Source organism: Anthonomus grandis, chromosome 7 (genome assembly GCF_022605725.1).
Source record: "Anthonomus grandis grandis chromosome 7, icAntGran1.3, whole genome shotgun sequence".
NCBI classification, from domain to species: domain Eukaryota; kingdom Metazoa; phylum Arthropoda; class Insecta; order Coleoptera; family Curculionidae; genus Anthonomus; species Anthonomus grandis.
Genome location: NC_065552.1, coordinates 14900723 through 14916478, shown reverse-complemented (window position 1 = coordinate 14916478; position 15756 = coordinate 14900723). Strand labels below are relative to the sequence as shown.

General features: G+C 31.2%; 1 protein-coding gene across 4 annotated transcripts in view; it reads left to right on the top strand.

Annotated features, from left to right (window-relative positions):
* LOC126738930 (uncharacterized) overlaps positions 1-14572 on the top strand; it is an 83161-nt gene extending 68589 nt beyond the window's left edge. For all 4 annotated transcript variants that reach the window (XM_050444418.1, XM_050444419.1, XM_050444421.1 and 1 more), the window contains exons 3-9: positions 2243-2513; positions 2608-2772; positions 3820-3941; positions 4342-4620; positions 5592-6039; positions 9399-9590; positions 14200-14572. In XM_050444418.1, coding sequence (XP_050300375.1) covers positions 2243-2513; positions 2608-2772; positions 3820-3941; positions 4342-4620; positions 5592-6039; positions 9399-9590; positions 14200-14363 — 1641 coding nt within the window. In that variant the 3' untranslated portion in view covers positions 14364-14572. The remainder of the gene's footprint in view (positions 1-2242; positions 2514-2607; positions 2773-3819; positions 3942-4341; positions 4621-5591; positions 6040-9398; positions 9591-14199) is intronic.
* Positions 14573-15756: the final 1184 nt, after the last annotated feature.

Here is a 15756-nt window from a genome sequence, read left to right as displayed (position 1 = left end):
TATTATGAGAGATTTGACTATATTTCTTTAGCTTAATTCACCCTATAACTTTATAAGTATAATAATATAATACCTGAAAGGAAAAGATATACTTTATCTTTAGTAAGTTGTACCAATAAACAATATATACAAAAAAGTCAGGAGAGAGCAGTACTATTAATGCGATTGGGTGAAGAAAAACATAGAGAACGAGACCATAGATACACATACATTTATATATATGTATTTATGCCATTATATGTAGGTAGATATACATTTTCCCTACATAATAGATGACTCGTACCAAAGGCCATTGACAATCTAAACTTACTGCATTATACATTTTGGCAATTCACCGAACTGCACGAGGTGCTTTTTTATGTTTACTATACTTAAAGTCAAAAATCCGATAAAACGTGTAAATTTATATATAGGGTGTCCCGTAAATAATGGCAAATATTTTAACAGCAGATTCCTTTTGAAAAAAAAAACGAGGTGAAGTAAAATTTTCCTAGTCCGAAAGTCAAAGACAACATACTTACATACATATAGGGTGATAAACTAAAAATTTTTTTTTTGAATTTTGGCCATAACAGAGAGCTTAGAACATTGAAAGACTAGAATCCGTAAACAACAACTTTGTTTAAGTTCAACATGTGCATAGCGGCAAGAGGGGTGTTTTGTTTACAAACACATTCATCCAGTATCTGTTGTCAAGTTTACACACATTTTAAAAAAAGGAAATTTTCAGTATATATCAATGCATATTATAATGTTAATTTGACTTATTGCTGTTTTTTATTCTGGATTCAACATAAAAAGTAGAAATAGATATATCTTTTTCTAAGCGCAAAAATAGGATCTTCAAAGCAAAAAAATGTATTAATATTCTCATCCCTAAGACCACTTCTAAAAAATTTGGAATAGCAACAATAAATATGGCTTTATGTTTACATTCGACATTTGCGAAGTTCTACGTAATTTGTTAATTAGCTTTTGGTTGAAAAAGAAAAAAGTCTTATTTGTGTGTTTTTGTGAACTGTTTGGATGGTAAAAACTTCTGCCGTTTGTGCCGCACCATAGAAAAAAGGCGATTCAAGCCAATATTTTCACAAGTAAATACCAATACTGTCATAGCATAATAATGCTGTCGTCATAAACATAGAAAAATTAAAACTTATTAAGACATCTGTAATAATTATAAAATATTTAATTTCCTTATTTAATTAGATGCTTTGTATTAGATAAGTACCTTTACTCTAATGAAGTACATTAAAAAAAAACATATAAACCATTCATAAACGACGATATTATTTATAATTTAAAGCATAATCTATTATTGATAAATATTTCCCATGTAAGTATTTTTTTACGGCGTCACTGGTAAAGATTACTTGTGTCGATGTCGCTGGAATTAACAATGCGGCGTTGCGATGCTGTTGCTTTTTTCTCTAATATACGTTATCTGCATTTGGTTAACTGTAAATATTGACTTCTTTATAGAAGATCTTATCATATTTTATTAAAGACAAACAGTAGTATTGTTTTGTGCCTGTCAAAATAAGTGACAAATTTTAATTATATTATAAAGTGTTTTTTTGCCATTTCTTCATAAGCATTCGGCATCATTGCAGCAAAGATGTTGCAAGCAAACAAACTGCCCATAGTTCCATGACAATACTAATTCTAGCTTTTCAATGTTCTAAGACAGTCAGAGAAGTAAAAAAAAATTTAATTTTTTAGAGCAGGTTCTAGCAAGGGCATTAGACTTTATTTAAAATAATACTTCGCTTTTTAATAATGACCCACGTACTGACGTTCAATAAGATTTTAAACATTTTATGTACTATCGAAAGGCCCGCGAAGTCACTCAATTTGTCGCTTTCGATTTGTTTTTGTGGTAAAGTCTGAAAAAATGTTTACCATCTAGTCTAAACCGTTAGAAGATCTTTGTAACCGCATCATTAATGGATAAATCGCAATTAGATAATTTTAAAAAACCAAGCGCCATTTTAAAGAAACTTTTATACCTTCTCAAAAATGTATCACAACATAAATGTAAGAATGAGGGGGAATCCCGTCCCTGCTAAGAAGTTTAATAGTAACGCAATATAGGTGGAGATATGTCCCCCAGAGGACAAAATATGCTTAAGTATGAAGTACTGGTATGAGGATTGTCTAAATTTTCACAATCAAAGCCCTAAACTTTGCTGGGCGGTTTTCGATGATAAATTTTAAACAACCAATAAATGTATTTTTTTAGCTCTGTACAAGATCAATAGAACAGTCATTTGGACTTCTTTTCGGCGATTTACTACGAGACCTGGGAGTAGAAACAACAGGGGCCGCGGTCATTATGAGTACCTTAGACGCGCTCATCAATTTCTCTGGACTGTTCGTAGGGCCTCTCATCAAAGCCTTCTCCTATAGAAAAGTCTCATTGGTTGGATCATTCTTGGTTGCTATGGGCCTTATATTAACCAGCTGGGCTACTAGCATGACGCATATCTTGGCAACTTACAGTATTATAAACGGTAAGTAAGTAAAGCATTATACATAGTTTTTTACTACTCTTTAAGCTATTTTATTTTTACTTTCTAAAACTGTGTTTTTATTTTAATATTTTAGGATTAGGAGTTGGTCTTACGGCATCCGCCACTTTTGTTGCATTAAACAATTACTTCTTGAAACGTAGGGGACAAGCTATTGGTTTTTCACTAGCAGGAACAGCTTTTGGAATGATGCTTATGCCACAGGCAGTTAGATTACTACTTGAGGAATTTGGATTCAGAGGTAATTTTAAAATTGTTTAATTTGTGAATAGAGTAAATTTTTTTACAAATAGAAATAAAAATAAATTTTTAATTTTTAATTTAAAATTAAAATTTTTTTAACACTTATGAGTATTTTAAAAAATCTTAACCGTTTATTAAAAGTTAGTGATTATAGCTTCAAATTTCGGGCATGGATTGTCGTTTTCTTTTTGTAATAAGTTATAAAAAAATAGCTTAATTTTTTTTATGTTCTTTTCTTAGATATATTTAAGATTAATGTCAAATTATTCAATATCAGTAAATCTTACACTTTATTTTAAGCGCATTAGAATCTACTTTATTAAAGAAAATGTAACAGTAGCAACTCAAATCTTGTATATCTACTATGTACAGCTGTGTCTCTAGTATCTTAATAATTATCTGATGCAGTTATTTTCCAGTCTTTTACTGCAATAAGACTTTATCATTATGGGTAGGCAATTTTACGTAATTTGAACTTTTTTTTCTAAAAATTTTTAATATTTTTTGGAGGCAAATATTCTACTTTTTTCTTAAGATTCTTGCTTATTTTTTTCATATTGAGAATTTTAATGTCAAATGACCATAATACCTTTCTTGATGTTCATCAATTTGGTATTTTGGTTTTATTTAGGATAAAATTAATGGATTTTGACGAATTTTTGGCATAATAGTCTGATTTAATTCTAAATTTCCCAAATATTTAAGACACCCACATGGTTCATTTTTATATGGTTAATAATTTTTACTTCTTTTTATCTTATTCGGGTTTAAGGTAACACGGCGCAACATTATATATATGTATAGATTGGACTGGAGATTGAGAGTTTTAGTTTTAATCTGAAGTAACGTGACTGTCATAACTTTTTTTGCTTTCGATTCAATTTTTTTAGTTGAAATTTGGTTGAAATTCGTTCTTATATATACTTATTCTTTTTTTTTTGAATTGTTATCTTATTAGAGCCCATGTAATTAAACTGTTAGTTTTTGTCTATTTCTTTTTTACCTTTTACTAGAAATTTATTCTACTCTTTTTTTTCTATTTTAGGGGCAATATTCTTGCTAGGCGGTTTTGCTTTGAACTCACTGGTGGGTTCAACGCTACTACAGCCAGCAAAGTGGCATTATATTCCAGAGCAAAAATGCGTCGAAGATGGAGAATTTAAACAGGTTAGTAAGATCCTATTTAGTACATGATAATATAGAAGATCTGTAAGTTATTGAATTTTAATGTAAACGGTCTTTCTCTATTGCCGCAGAGAATACACTTCTTCTTTGCATCTAGTGAGGTAAATTATAATGTGAAAATATTTTTTTTCATTTAGAGCATATGCCAAGCTTAACATTTCACTTGCTACCACCCACAGAAAACTTTATTTATATTATAAAAACTTATTAAGTAAGCTTCATAATTTTTCAGCTGGCCTAATTTGATAAATCTAAATAGGGAAGAATAGATCATGCACATATTTTTTTTATAGAATAATACATATTAAAACTATTTAGTTTCTACAAACACGCATAAGTTACATTAAGTTAACTAATTAGATCTTGTTTTCTTTTTTCCAAGGAAATGGAAACAATCAAAGAAGATGGTGAAGAAGAGGAAGATACAGAACGACAAGAAGAAATTAACAATCTTATATCTACTAACATGATAATTAAAACATTTGAAGAATTAAAAGCAGGTGGCCTTAATAGAAAGTCAACATTTCCCAGAAATTTTTCCACTATGAGCTTTTTGGGAAATCGAGCTGCAGTAGGAAGGCGCCGATCATCTAGAGAAACAATTATCAGCAGCTATTCGAGATTAGATTTTACTGGCTCGAGCATAAATATGCATATTGATGTAAGTAATGAAAACTTGGAGTTTTTTTAATAGAAAAAATATAGAAAAAAATGCAAATTTATTTGAAATTTAATACTTGTTCTACTAATTACAACAAATAATATTGTGATAAAAGAATTATTGATGTTTTTGTAATTTGTAAAGAAAATATTTTGAATAACAATAAATTACATCAAACATTCTATGGTCAATGGTGAAGCATATACTATCATAGCATAGAAATTAACCGACTTGCATTAAATGCTAATAAAATCTTGTGTGAGAGTCAGAATAGGTATTTTTGAAGCACATCTGCAGGCAGTTATTTTAAACAGGTTTTATCGCATCTTAATAGAAAATAAAATTAGTGTCTGTTAAAAATTTTTGTGAACTTTATTAAGTCTTTCACGGCTGGTGTAGGATCATTATATATGTATTTATTAATATTTTCTGATATCCATTCATAGTCTCTAGGTCTTTATTTTTTCTTTCGGATATCACATTTTGTCTGAATACTTATTCAGCCAGGTTTTCTTAGGATCACTTAAATTTATTAAGAAAAACTTATCTTTGCATACTCTCCTTTTCTTATCAATCATATAAGTACGTAGTTTGTTGACTCATAATGGATCTGAACTTAATTAATGCAAAATTGTTATTCTGAAGATTAGTATACCCCATGTAGAAATTATTTCCTTTTAGTGATCATTTGTTAAGAAATAGTTATGGGACATTTGACCATCATTTCCTTATTGTTCACTTTGGTCTTTTGTATTCATGAAGCAAAATAGATTTAGAAATAGTTGATATTATCTTGTAGGCACAAATAGAGTATACTGGTTGATCAGGTTACTCTTACAGTCGTTCTCCTATAAAAAGATGCTTCATCCGCTAGAATAGTGATTAATTCATAAATTAACAAATTAAAATATACAAATACATACTCATATATTATCCTGTTGATTGGTCTAATAGTTTAATATTTATTTCAGACACTCGATTCACCCGATTCCATTAGCAGTGACCATCCATCCCGTATGCGCAGAAACATGAGTTATCCAGGAGTCCAGTTTTCACCGCAAAACAAGATTTTAAAAGAGTTGCAAAAAGAACATCTCAAATTAAAAGAAAAGCAAAAAAGTAACTGGCAAAAAGTTGTAGAGTTTATGGATTTTGACCTACTGAAAGACCCGATCTACCTCAACTTGGTATTTGGCTTGAGTATATTCTACGTGGCCGAGCAGAATTTTAAAATGGTCATGCCGTTCTTCTTTAAATCGATTGGCTACAACAAAAATGACATAGCACTCTTTTTATCTGTGCAAGCGTTTACTGATATTTTGGCTAGGTTGATCTTGCCACCTATTTGTGACAGATTAAATGTATCAAAACGGACGTTGTTCATGTGTGGGATTTTTTTCTTGGGGTTATGTAGATCAAGTAAGTGTTTTGTTTCAGTAACTTGAGAAAATATTTTTAAATTTCAGAACTGTTTCTTCTTGATGATAAATTAGAATATATTTTTGTTTACAAAAAAAGAAGATTCATCATATCTTTTTTTTTTATGGAGTTTTTTTATGATTTTAAGGTCATACTTGCAGAGGGCCACTTGCTTATACTTTACAATGGCGATCAATATGCCTGTCTTCAATTTTCACAAGTATATTATATTGAAGATTACTATTAATTTTAGACACGTTTTATTAAAAAAAGCTTAATTTTTTTTAATTTCGTATGAACTGATTTCATACCTAATATCTTAATATAGAGATTCTATGTAAGATATATATAGATCTGAAAGTTATGGTGGTTATATAAAGATTAAATTGTTAGTAGTAAGGAGTCTTTTTTGTTTATGTATGAGTATCAGTAATTGCAGATCTTCTTTCTAAATATTTAAAGTTGATTTTTGGAAAAAATATTATAATTTTTTCTGTCCTTAGCGACAGTGTCACATTTTCTTTTTAGTGGCATATCAGTTTTTATATTTAGTTTTTTTAATGGCAAGTGTATTATTTCTTCTATTTTTATTATATCTTTCTATTATTTCTTCTCTTTTAAGTTTTTCAAAAAAATATATTTTTTATATACTGGATTAGTTTACTATTTTGGTCTTATTTAAAAATTCTTATACTTTTTGAAAAAATGTTTGCAATATCATTATGAATAGTAATAACAGTATCATAATAGTTGATTCTTGGTAAATTAATAATACAAAAAATTATTAATAGGATTCCAATTTCTACAAAGTATTGAACAATAAATTGATAATTATGTTACCCAATAAACATTAAATGTCTAAATAATTTATATTTTAGGTATTTTATTCTGTTTGTTATTATGCCTTTTTGAGACGCCTATTTTAATCTTGTAACTGTTTTCATTTACAAAAAAGATAATTGAACATTTTTCTCAACTGTTATGTTTTAAGTTATAGATTGATAAATAAAAAAGAAATACAGCCCAATTTTGGAAAATTCAAGATTATATGGGCTTAGATACCAATTTATGGTATAAGATTCTCAGGGGATGAAAGAAGTAAGAAAGTAAGTAAAAATTTTAAATTCAATAAAATACAATTTTAAGCCAAAAATGCAGCACAGTAAAATACAAATAATACAGTACATATTGACGCATATTGAACCAATGCAACAGTCTAATCTATATCAGCTAACATTTACTTAAAACTTTATATGATAATTTTTTGTTTAAGTTATTATCCTAGCGTTTGCCTTATAAATACTTAACTCAAGGGTAAAAAACTAAAAGGTCTCCTGGCTATTTTGTATGATTTGGCTTGGTAGAGTTTATGAGTCTGTCATGCTCAAGGTAGTGTTGGTAACTTATAAGTGAGTACAATATTAAAAGATAAAAATAAGCAGATAAAAGGAAAAAGAAAAAAAATCGATGAAAGGAAATAAAATTACTATATGCTCCTGGACATTTATATCTGACTTAAAATATAAAATTAATGAAATACATTGAAATACCTTGGCGAAGTCTGACCTCTATTGTTTGATCAGTCAGCCGTTCAGATTAGAAGAATAGTAAAAAGTCTTAAATTACCAAGCTAATCCAAATGCAAATTCGCCGTAACTCAAAAATACACAATTAAGTACCTGAATTTTAATGAAAAAGAAATATTTACATATAAATTAAAAAAATATATTTGCAATCAGAAAATATGAGCCTAACAATCTACATCTATTATGAAAAGAATAATTAAATACAGGGCAATTGTACCTATCTGATATGACTTAAACTGTCAAACTGAACTTAATTCTTGTTAAGGCTTAAAAAGGGAATGAAAGAAGTAACGTAATGTACCAAATGAATGGACAATAGTGAAAATAAGGTGTGTTTGTTAAATAAATTATGTTTTTGTAATTAAAAGGTCAAATCAGAAATGCAACTAAGTTAGTTAACAATTAACTTAATTACACACCTTAAAGACCAAAGCTGACTTAGTACATGACGTAGTATTTTCAAAAACTTACTATTTTAGGATAGATGTACAACATCTGTGTACCTGAATTGGTATGCAAATTTTTTTAAGAACTATTACATTTAAAAAAATAAACTAATAAAATATAAAAATTTTCAATTAAGAAATGTAGTATATATGTAGTAAAATGTGTATAATAATTAGTTGGCTGTATTCATCATTGTGCGAGTAAAAATTTAATACTTCTAGAAAAAAAAGACCTTACTTAAAACAGATTGAATTATGAACTAATTCTCCTATCAGCTAAGTTTCATTTTTCGTCTATTTAATAAATGTTTAATTTTTTAAATTTATTTAGTTGTTTTTTATTGGAATCTAACAAAAAATCATGCAAATGAAAGAAACATCAAAAATGAAAATAATTAAATTAAGTCATGCCTTTATGTCCCAAGAATCTTCTATTAATCCAAGTACATCTAATGATATTGATATTTAAGTTTAGTCATTTAATTTTATCTCATGTATAAGATTATAACCAAATTCATACCTACTTTAATAGCTTTTTTGATTTCTTGAAACTTGTCTAGTTGACAATACTAAAACTTATTTATAAAATACTTTTATTTAAATATTTTATTAGTTTATTTTGCAATAGATATCTATATTATTATTTGAAAATTCATTAATAAACTGCAAAATGAAAAAATCATTGTTTCAAATTCTGAAGAACAAATTGTCCCAACAGAATTTTTGATAATCAATTTCAAAACATAGCACTTAACTATTTGATTGCACTGATTCTCCACAAAAATTTTATTTATTTTAATTTATTATGTTTTTAAAATTGTAATTTTATTTAAATTATTATGAAAAAAAGTTATTAAAAATGTTGTTCTAATAGTTATATGATTTTTGTCGGCAGCTATTGCAGTTGCAGATCCGTCACAATGACCAATTTAGGTCGTTAGAGGTAACAGAGACACTCCGCAGTAAAAGTAAGCTCAAAAATTTTTGTCGTATTTTTGAGTTTTATTTTTTGGTTCTTAATTTTTTATTTTACCTGTTTCTTTTAGCAGATTTAATATGCAAGTCTACGAGATAATATTTAGGTTTCATTTTATAGGCTTATCGACTTAGTATGTTAGGATTTTGATTATATTCTTGGACTGATCTCGTAGATCTTGTTGATCCTCGTAAAACAGATTCAAAAATATATTCAAAAACCTGAGAATTTATGAATTTGGAGTTTATTAACAAATACATTATCTTAAAATTGATGTATAGAAAAGGCGGAATAACGGGTCAATGTTTCCTCATAGTATAATATTTTTAATTTTTTTTCTACTTTTTTCAGTGTTGGCTCAACAAACCAGTTACGTATTTATACTGACTTGGTTAGTGATTGCTGGGTTTGTAAGAGGTGCAGCTTTAATCAATTTTGCCATTACGATCTCGGAATATGCCACACTGGAAAAACTACCCGCTGCTTTTGGATTACACAATGTTGGAAAGGGATTGTTTGTTGTTGTGCTTGGACCATTATTAGGTAAGTAAAAAAGATTTGTATCAATTAATATTATTATTTTGTATATATATAATGGAAAATATACCGTCGGTAGTTGGAGTACTAGTTAGATAGTCAACAACAGTCGCGTTTTGTAGGTTTTTATTTTTTGACATTACTTATATCTATTTATTAATAAGAATTCAGGTCAAGACGGTAGAAACATTTAACATCATGCTCCCTCATATTATAAAACTTTATAAGTTCAATAAATCTTATAATTTAAAACAAGATAAGCTTTATTTACCTATTTTAACTCTATACAGGGTGTTTCAGAACTATGGGATCAAACTTATATTAGGGGTTGTTCAGTGCAACAGTAGAATCCATTTGAGTATAGGAACCCGTGTCCGGAAATGTGTCACTACGCCACTACGGCCCTAAGACGCATTTAAATTTAGAAAAAATATGAATTAGCTAAATAGGGTCTGATGCATTTATTTTTACCTTTTGTATATGATACCATCACAACAATCGTTCAAAATGTCTTCCTCCAACCTCTATACACCGATTTAAATACCGCACATGATTTCGGCGGACTACACTAAAAATTTGATCCTCGTTTTGAATGATTTCAAATGCTGCTGTTATTCGTCCAATTAAGTCTAGCTCTGATTCTACTGGAATTTCGTATTCGATTTTTTTTTCATAAAAAAGTAGCTAAATGATGCCCAAACAGACTCACGAACACCGCATGTCCATATTTTATTCCTAACCAACAACTTAGGCCACAGAAAATTCTATACGAATGTTTAATTGATTTATATTAATTATTAATTATTTATATTAATTTGTGGCCCTGAAAAGGATCGATTTAAAAGAAAGAGGGTTTTAATGCCTCCGTAGATGTTCAAAATGTTGACCACATTAAAGAATGTATAGAGCATAGATACTTGAAGCCTCTCATAGGTAGACAGAACTACAGCTTCAATTTCGGCTCTGGGTATATTCCTAATTGCATTGCGAATCCGGTTTTTCATATGTTTTTTCTGGTCGTAGGTCGACTCTGAAACATGATATCCTTTATGCCATAAATAAAAATTAAGACATGTGGTGATCCTCCACGATTACCAGATTGAGGCGATGAAAAGAGACTTCCTCTTCCAATCCACTACTGTTGAAAAACTGCATTAATGTGCTCTCGCACAGCAATAACAAAATGTGCGTGGCAACAATCTAACTGCAAAAACATGTTTTGCCGCAATTCCAATGGCATTCTGCAATTGATTGGTCAAAAAGTTGAGACAGACGTTGCTATTTAAAGATTGTTCGAAAAAGTATGGCCCAATAATTCTGCCTTCCAGTATACTACACTACACATTTAAGCTCCAACGGCCTTGGTGCTTAACGTCACACAACCAATGCGGGTTTTCTGCAGACCAGTAATGCATATTGTGCAGATTGACCCTACCTACCCTCACTATTAAAGTTGGTTTTATCGGTCCAAAGAACTTTGAGAAAGACTCATCTGTGTACCAGGCCTAGAAAACATTTGGCATTCTTTCCTTGTCGGGATTTCGACTTGAAACCACTTCTTTAACCTTAGTTTGCCACTCGCTGTGGTGAATCTGGATGTCAGAATTGGTATGTTCATACACATCCTGAGAGAAATCATCATATGGCCTTGTCCTAAGTAGACATTGCGTCACTCTCCGCTATCCTTCATTCTCTTATGCGCCGCCCTCTCAATCCAGACTGGGAGGTCCGGTAGTACAAGAAGAATATTTAGTGGCGCCGTAGGTGTTATTCTCATGGCTCCAGTAATTCCCAAACAGACCAGTCTTTGCAGACCACTCAGCTTTTGGGCGTTGATGACCTTCAATACGGCTGGCCACCATACCACGGATCCATATTAGATCGTCGGTCGTATGACTGCAGTATAAAGCTACTGGAGAACATGAGGGTTTAGACCCCATCTTGTACCTATTATTTACCGTAATTGCCATATTAGGGCTGTTGCCTTATTTACTGCCTGCTTTACGACAGTTTTAAACATGAGCTTGCTGTCTAAAGTAACTCAAGTATTTGACCTGTTGCCTCAAAGTTAATCGAGTCTGATATATATTAGGAGGTTTAAATCCTGTCAAATTCCGCATCTTAGTAAAGAGAATGACCTCGGTCTTTTCTGGGTTGAGCGACAGCCCTGTCTCCTGACAACACTGTTCCAGTATCCCACACCCGGCTTGCATCCGCTCACAGACTGTGTTCACGCTTTTACCCGTGATCATCACTAGTCCGTCGTTCGCGTGTGCCTGTGCATAGAATCCTTCCAGTTCTAGCTTCCTGAGGAGACTGTCCATCGCCAGACAACAAAGGGGTGGCGAAAGACAGCTGCCTTGCGGGCAGCCGCCCTTCACCCCGGTCTCAACACGACACTCTCCTAGTGTAGCACTAGTCTTCCGGTCTTCCAGCGCCGTTTTGACCCACCTGACCAGATGAGTCGGAGTGCGCCTGGTCAGGAGGGCGTAGCAGTATCTGTTTTCGCCTTATCAAATGCTCCTTCTACGTCAAAGAAAAGAGCAAGTGGCACTTCCTTGTTCTCTATGGCTTTTTCAGCTTTGCTCACTATAGAGTGAAATGCCGTTTCCGTCGATTTCCCTTTCATGTAGGCATGCTGATTTCTATGTAGTGCCAATTCTGTTAGAATCTCCTCTGGTATATACCTGTCTATAAGCCTTTTTATAGTTTTTAGTAAAAGTGAAGTCAGGCTTATTGCCCTAAAGGACTTTGGTCTTTCTAGCCCGGTTTTGGGATAAAGACTACATTTGCCGCTCTCCACGTTAGTGGAATATGCAATGCAATGCTGGCCTCAAAAACTCTCATTAAGTAAGGCAGTGTGATTTCGCCTACCTGCCATATCATGAGTATTCTTCCATCAGGTCCCGCAGCCTTATATGGACTCACTGCCCAAGCTGTGGCTTCGTTTGTTACTATGTTTTTGGCGAGGTTCCAATACGGCTCCGGATCTGGTTTCTCGCCGTAAGGTGCAGCGTTTCCTTCTCCAGGAAAGTGAGTTTTAAGGAGAAGCTCGATGGTCTCTCCTTTCTTTGAGGTCCATAGTTCACCTTTCTTTGGGCATCCTATCTTGGTTTTTTTATTAAAGCCCAGTAGATTCAGAAGACGGGCTATGTCTAAGAGAGATTCCATCTCTCCACAGCACTTGCGCCAACAGTCTCTTTTACAGCATCGGACTTTTTTAAATTTCGTTCTGGCTGTTAAGTATAGATCCCAGTTCTCTTGAGTTCCTCCCTTGAGAGCGCGGTGATGCGACCTTTTTACGTCTTTTTTAAGGCAGTCTAGAGTTTCATTCCACCAGGGCAATCTCTTAATGCCAACTTTCCTGGGAAGGCATGTTGCTTTGTAAGAATTGATAATTATATTGTTTAGTCGTACTACCTCTGTATATACATAGTTTCTCTTTGTAGAGTACCCATGGACTGAACAAGGCCCTCTTTAAATTTGGTCCAGTTGAAAGCCCTTGGGTTTCTCTTGAGAGATCTTCCTCCTTATCTGAACTGATTTCGAACCGGATCATTCTGGTTGATGGTCGGACGTCGTTATAGCCTGTGATACCCTCCAGTTTTTAATCCTATCCGCAAATGACTGTGTTACTAGCGTTATGTCGATAGGACATCAGTGACCTAATCATTAAAGTAAATATACCTCTTTTATTGACCTTCTGAAATAGTCTTCTTCTGTCTGTTACCTCTAACAGAGCTAAGACTTGCCTTAGCCTAAGAAAATTATCCTTATATTACTATATATGGCCTATCATGTTAGCTCTTAGTTTTATCTCAGGAGGTATTAGTCAGATGGCGTTATTTCAAATACTTATAATCGTATATATGAGAAAGAAACCACTGTGTATACAGTAAAATATAAAGTAGTATGAGACCCATCTTGTTTCATTCCGTTTACCCAATCCGTTGTTAATACAGTTTACATAACAAATAGATCTCCTTCCTATCCTCACCATTTTAATAATAATAATAATAATAATGTTTATTTTCAAATGCAATATAACAAAAGAAATACAAGTAAATTTAATAAACATCGGCAATAAATACATAATGCCCCAGCCCTCAGGAGCTAGTACGCTGTGCCTCACCATTTTATTTTGACAAATACAGAGGTCTAACTTTTTCAAGCGAACACACAAGATTAGAAAATTTGCTGATGAAAAGATTATAATACCAATTTTGCAGTACTTTTTTCGTAGGGAATATTTTGTTAAAAAAATTTCCATTGTGTTATTAGCCATAGAAACGATCTTTATAGCGGCTGTTCTAGACTAATAATGTGAAAATAATTTTGGTTATGACAAATACCTCCCCAAAATACAACCAAAAGTAGTTCATACTCCCGTAATTAGTTTTATCGCAGAAGTTATATATATCCTCCTTGTTTAGTCTGACATAAAGATCTTAAATAGCTTCGAAATGGTAAGTCTATTACTAGTAGCGCTATCAGGATGAAACCATACGAGTTGTAACCTATTACATTCTTAGTTATAGAGATTGGCAAGTGTTACAGTGACCGTTTTTTAGAGTATATTTGACTTCTTTTGGTCTTAAATATTTTTAACTTTTAGGTCAAATTCGAGATTCAACCAAGAGCTATCCGATCTGCCTCCACTCCCAAACTTTTTTAATAATGATGTGCGTACTGGCGTGGAGCATCGAATACCTGATCCTTTATTGCCGAACTCGAACTGCCGAATCAGAAAAGTCTGACACTGACACGACGAACACATGACAAACCGATATCGACTAAAATACGTCAGTCGATACTCTATCGATCCGATCAGTTTGATCGGTCGGTGGTTGTATCGACTGAGGATAATAGTCGATTCTTTGATAACCTCACATTGTTTTCTTATTTGCACATTATAATTTACATATATGTGGATTTTAATTTTTTTTTTTAAATTGGTTATAAAACCGTACTAAATAAGTTTTTATAAATTGAGTTTTAATTATGTTTTAAAACGTAATTTTTTTAGGGTTTTTAGATGAGTTTTATAACTTCCTCGGAAATATGTTTAAAAGAGGAATTAATGACAATTATTAATTAACCATAATATTATCTTGATATTATCTTAAACTTAATTTAAATACCTTAGAGGTCATATTTCTATTAGTACGCCCCCATATAATTTACTTATTTTGTGTATACACAGAGTTATTTTGTATGAATATTTATTAAATACATTGCCATAAATTATAAATGTTACTTAAGAATTTGTTTGTCATCAAACGTGAGTCATTTGATGTTATTAACTAACAAGCGACTAAACGTATTTTGTAGATTAAATTATTAATTTTCTTGCCAAGAAAACCATATTTAAAGTTAAATTCCAAAATTTTTATTAAAGACCATAATTTCAATAGTTTATGTTTTATGCAAGGAAGTACTACGCGTGGTGTACATATATGTACAACATGTTGTACAAATAACTCTTTATAGAATAGAGAAAAAACGAAAAATGTGTTTATTTCAATTAACTATACATAATTTTTACTATTCAGATATACAATATTCTATTTAAAAAAAATATATATAAGTAATATTTTAAATTATAAATTATTTTTTACATAGTTTATTTTCTTCATAATTAAAATATTTAATTTTTTCTTAAAGTAAAATAAAATAAATATTAAACGACATTCATCAACAAATTATTTTAAACAAAAATTGCTATAAATACTTGCTAGTATTTATTTTATTATTTAATATTTATTAAATATGATAAGAAACGAGATCTTGGGCAAAAAATATATAAAAGCGCGACCAAGAAATAAAAAAAGAAATAACTTATGAAAAAGGAGAATTTTAAAAATAATAAAAAAAGATGTATATATAAAATGGCAGTCGTTCTATAATATTAGTTTCATATTATTACAAGTAGTTATTTGATCGTGTAATTTTTACTTATTTGATCAACGAACCCGTTTTTGTCCAAGATCTTGATTTGCGATATATTCTGAGACGCAAAACTTAAGCAATTTAGTTAATTTTTTTTGTAAGTAGAGGTCAATTTTTTTGTGCAAATAGCAGTTCATTCTTGAAGTACAGTGGCTATAATATAGCGGGTTGAGTTGTGTTGGGTTGGACTCTCGTGCAGATATTCGAGGAGTCCGATATCTTC